The following is a 5717-nucleotide window of genomic DNA, read 5'->3' as shown; positions in this document are numbered from 1 at the left end:
GGTTCTAACGGGAGCTGCTGTTCCCGCGAATTACTCTAACATACGAGCAGGCGCCTCGCTCCTACTCCCGTTGGCACCACGCGGGAACGATGCATTTTAGGGGGGCATCGTTACAAGGTACAAACATGATGCAATTACGTTTTGTGGACTCTTTCAAATTTCTTAGTTCCAGTCTTGAGAAATTGGTGTCTTATTTCGACAAGAGTAAATTAAACATTACACGATCGAAATTTTTCAATCTGGATGAACAGGAATTTGCTTTTCTTAAGCGCAAAGGAGTATTTCCGTACGAATACGTTAACAGCTTCAATAAGCTTAATGAAACGAGTTTACCACCACGCGAGGCATTTTACAGTTCGTTGATCGACGAGGATATTTCCGTAGACGATTATCAACACGCGACTGATGTTTGGCAACGTTTTCGCATTAATACTCTTGGTGACTATAGTGATTTGTATCTGAAAACCGATGTACTTCTATTGGCGGATATGTTTGAAAATTTTCGTGACACATATATGGAGAGTTACGGATTGGATCCAGCTTATTATGTTATTTTGCCGAGTTACACTTGGGACGCTATGTTGAAGAACAGCGGTGTCAGATTCGAATTACTTACCGATATCGATATGGTGTTATTTATAGAGCGTGGCATACGCCGTGGTTTAAGCCAATGTTCGCATAGGTATACGCGTGCCAATAATGTGTACGTACCGACATTTGACCCTTCGAAACCCATTTCGTATCTTGTGTACTTCGATGTAAATAATCTGTACGGTTGGGCAATGATGGAACCATTACCATACGGTGAATTACCATCAGAAAACGAACTGCATTTACTTTACACAATAACGCACGAAATCGGACATTCATTGGGATTATCGCACAATTCACACATAGATTCTCTAATGTTTCCTTACGCCACCAATAAATCCGTTAAACTCAGTATAGAGGACATTTTAGCTATTCAACGTCTATATGGAAAAAATCTTAATGAAGTACCGAGTACACAATCTCCGCCGGTAACTACTGACACACGTAAGACATTAACACAAAAAGATCTGTGCGATCTACCATACGTGGACAATGTACTGGTGTTGAATCACCGCAAATTCGTCACTTATCGAAGGAGCATGTGGATGATAGCCATCAATGGTAAAAGATACAAGGCACCAGTCGCGATCAACGACTATCTTCTGCTGAAAATTTTTCTGTAAACATGAACTACGTAGAAGAAAAAATTATAATATTTTCACATTTTTAGAGCAATGTAAAATATAAACCAAAGTATCTAAACATCATTCTAGATAAAGATGATACTTTTTTTTCATCTAAAATGCAGATAAAGATAATTAATATTTTTATTATCTAGATAAAGATAAGATGGCATCAAAATTTCATCTAGATGATCATCTAGATAATTTTATCCAGATAAGATCGAACACTGTGAATATCACTCGTTAAAATCGATATTTCCGGGTATACCACCATCTCCGACTCTAGCCTTCCGATATATCGACGGATCTCTTTATTTCCTACACAAACGTCAATATTACAAATTCAACGAGTTCACCCAAACAGTAACGAATGCCGATAATTTCGACATAAAAATACTAAACGTAAATTGTCCTACAGACGGACTGCTAAAACAATTGCAAGATCTTCTTAATCGACTGCTTCAATCAAGTAATTTACTTGAATACACCGCAGAGGATGCATTGGACGATTAACACGATGTTTTAAGTAAAATAATATATTACTACATGGGTACGCAGACGATCAGTGCAAAAGAACGAATCGTTCGATTAACATCGTGAGAGAGACATGTACGCGATTTCAAACGACACCCATGACGACTCTCGACGTCTCATCAAGCGTACGAATGACGCGAAGATCAGAAGAGTTTTCAACAATACGGCAGCAAAGCATTTTATCACGGAGCACGATGGAAAAAAGGAAAAACAGTATAACGAAGCGAACAATATGCAGAAACAATATAACGAAAAAGTAGATACAAAAGACACGTAAGTATTTGTATTTTTTAATCATTGTTTTTTTCTGAACTAATTTTTTTTCTTTTGCAACAGAACCACAGTACGCATATTGGAACGAAGATATCCTTTAACTGCTACCGGATACAAGTATCTGACCGTTGGCATCAATCTGAATGCATCAATTGTACACTACACAACCGATTCGTATCGAATAAAATTTATAATAATTTATTCGTATCTCGATGTCGTATCCTACTATCTTCCTGGAGACAGTCACGGCAAAGAGATGTTCCTCTCACCGACCGTATGGAGCGAGCTCGTCGAACATACACGCGTCATATTGCCGCTTTTGCAACCCGAAGATACAAAAGGAAAACGCGCGCCATCGCCAATATACATCGGAGATGTGACATTGCATTTCGGTCGAATTAACAGTATACCGATGTTGCGTTTTGATTCGACATCTTCACGAATGACCTTGTCAAACAGAACAGTTGTCAATTTATTCAATCTAGAATATTGCGTCAATCGTCTCATTTCCTCATTCGTTACAATGTAACTGACATCATAGACAAAAAGTACTCGTGTCTTCTCAATATCGCGGCTAATGTGAACGATTCTACAAAATCAAAATTTCAAGTAAACGACGATGGCGGCGTGCGCGCGCACGCGCGAAAAGCGCGGGAACCTCGCGAAGGGTGAGCCCTAACCTCGCTCCGCCGTCAGCGTCGAGCGCGCGCCCTAACCTCGCTCCGCCGTCAGCGTCGAGCGCGACGACAGCGTTCCCGTGGCAACCGACCGACGCCCCCCACCACAGGCGCGTGACCTTGAAAAAACCGCGTTTCGCTTTCTAAATCACACACACACAATCAAAGATGTCACGCACACAAGCATAAAGCAGCCACGCGATTGGCTATCCACCCCGATGACCGTGTCTGTGGATTTCAAGCACACTTAGATTATCTACTACCCTTTTTATTTATTATAACAATTACAATTTCGAGTGGTTGTTACCACCAGTTACATTTAACCTTTTATTTAATTAATTTGCGAACTAATCGCACTGATCTTCGGACCGAATTAAAACGCTTTAAGAATAAACATTATTTTTATTATTAAATTGCATTCTCTCATGTAGTAACAACACTCGAATAATATATTGACAAATAAGAAAACCAATTTCACATTCAATCTGACTGAATTACACGACAAAAAAAAATGTATTTTATTCAACGCGCGACTCTGAGGACTATAAATAGATCGCAATCGCGCGTAGTGAACGACAAGGAAAAACCTCAGACGAGCGACCTTGAATAAATTAACAGTAAGCGCGTAGCGAACGACGAGGAAAACGGGAAAACTATCTCGGACACGCGAGCGCGTCTTCGAATAAATATATACATTAATATAAAACAAAATAAGTGCATTGTATATAAGTATATTATTCAACGCAACAATTTACTCCTTTTTTTCCCATAAAATAACATGGAGAAGCCTGTTGAGAAAAGCATACACGCAACGATCACGCCGCGCAACGGAAAAGAGTGAGGACGAGAAAGAGAGAGATAGAGAGAGAACGCGTCGAGTGAGTCATTCGAGGCGCGACCTTGGAGACGATAGATAGATCGAGGTCGCGAAAAGACGACGAAAAAGAAAAAAAATATCACGCCGCGCAACGGAAAAGAGTGAGGACGAGAAAGAGAGAGATAGAGCGCGTCGAGTGAGTCATTCGAGACGCGACCTTGGAGACGATAGATAGATCGAGGTCGCGAAAATACGATAAAAAAGAAAAAAGACAGATCACGCCGCGCAACGGAAAAACAGTGAAGACGATAGAGAGATAGAGCGCGTCGAATGTGTGTCATTCGTCGAAATGAATTGTCTCCGAAGCGCGACCATGAAGGCTATAGATAGATCGAGGAAAAAGGAAAAAATAAAAGTGAGAATCGTCTCCGAGGCAATAACGCGTGCATCGCGTAACGGTAACAACACAACAACAATAATTTTCCAGCCGTCAAGGTGTAGCAACGATACGACGCGCGAACGAAACGAACGAACGAACGACGACGACGACGACGACGACGACGACGAGCGCACGATTCGCGCGTGATCGAGCTACGAGGAGGAATAACGACGACGATGAACGGACGACCGACCGGCCGACCGTCGCGCCGCTCGCGAGGATCTCGGCGCGCACGCGCGACCGCCGGCGCGAGCGCGGGAAGAGACATAACCTGTAAGATCGCGCGCGCGGCGAGAGAGAGACATAACCTCGCTTCACTCGCCCCGCGGCGAGCGCGCTTATGCTAACCTGATAATCCAACGCGCGCGATCACGTGGCTAGCACGCGCGCACAACACCACTTGCGAGGATCTCGACGGTGCACGCGAGACCGCCGGCCGCGAGCGCGGGAAAAGACATAACCTGTAAGATCGCGCGCGCGGCGAGAGAGAGACATAACCTCGCTTCACTCGCCCGCGACGAGTGCGCTTATGCTAACCTGATAACCCAACGCGCGCGATCACGTGACTACCACATGCTTGACGACGTAAGGCTACACCGATTCCACTCCGGAAGCTCCGAGGGGGGTGCGGGCGTAGACATAACCTATAAATGCGCGCGAACATAACCTGTAAATGCGCGCGAACATAACCTGCAAAAGCGCGCGCGCGCGGCGCGAAAAGAGACATAACCTCGCTTCGCGCGCTCGTCGCGGCGAACGCGTGGCGACGTCGCCATGGCGACCGCGTCCGGGCGCGACCTTCATGGGCGTCGACTATAGTGTGGTTGATGTGGAGTACTCCACACACGAAATTTTTTCGTGTGTGAAATTCCACACTTGAAAATCCGAAGAATATAAAAATTATTTCTTGATGAAATAATTTATTATTTAATATATATTTTATTAAATATATGAAAGTTGATTAAACTAAATATGAGTCGTATGTTTACAACTCGATTCGTGCTTGCCGCTTTCACGTCCCTCTATCGGTATTTTACTAGTGTTCAATGTCTACACGCCAATAACAAAACAATAAAACATAGACGAAATTAAGGTTAGACTAGAGTTCTAGGGACTCTAGCAGACTCTAGGTTGGACATCATGCTACTGATGTCATGTAGTAACACACACAGCCATAGCCAGGCAGCTTTACGAGTTTCAATCTCATGTACATTGTACACATACAACCTTGCAATCCTTTGTAACGATTTGACTGAATAAGTATGGGTGAGACTATACATGGATAAATATATTATTCGAACAGATAAAAGGCCTGTGCCGCCTGTGCCATCCCTAACAGCACAGGGACGTCCTGCGGACATCCTACTAGCTAAACGGGAACGTCCATAGGATGTCCTATTGTAGTCCAGGGACGTCCTGAGTATGTCCTATGGACTGTGAAATGAGCGCCTCATTATGTCCTACATACGTCTACTGGACGTCCAATCCAAAGTCCTACAGATGTCCATTCGTAATCTTTCGGACATCCATAGCCAGAATTGATCCAGAATATGTCATTGTAATAATTTATATATTAAAACAAGGATTAATTTAGTATGTATTCAGGAGTACTTTAAGACCATTTTAGGACTATTTCAGAACTACTTCAAGACTATTTTAGGACTGTTTCAGGACTATTTCAGGACTAATTTAAGACTATTTCGGGACGATTTCAGAATTATTTCAGGATATATTAAAAATAATATATATGTATTTAAAAAAAC

General features: G+C 42.7%; 1 protein-coding gene across 1 annotated transcript in view; it reads left to right on the top strand.

Moving 5' to 3' along the window:
* Positions 1–1821: 1821 nt before the first annotated feature.
* The window catches only part of LOC108776165 (zinc finger MYM-type protein 1), a 14655-nt gene continuing 10759 nt past the window's right edge, over positions 1822–5717 (top strand). Inside the window, exons 1-2 of the mRNA XM_018542699.1 lie at positions 1822–2021; positions 2085–2175. Coding sequence (XP_018398201.1) covers positions 1822–2021; positions 2085–2175 — 291 coding nt within the window. The remainder of the gene's footprint in view (positions 2022–2084; positions 2176–5717) is intronic.

The sequence above is a fragment of the Cyphomyrmex costatus genome, unplaced genomic scaffold, assembly GCF_001594065.2.
Source record: "Cyphomyrmex costatus isolate MS0001 unplaced genomic scaffold, Ccosl1.0 scaffold1106, whole genome shotgun sequence".
Lineage (NCBI taxonomy): Eukaryota > Metazoa > Arthropoda > Insecta > Hymenoptera > Formicidae > Cyphomyrmex > Cyphomyrmex costatus.
The sequence above is the reverse complement of the archived record's forward strand: the minus strand, read 5'-3'. Positions and strand labels throughout refer to the sequence as shown.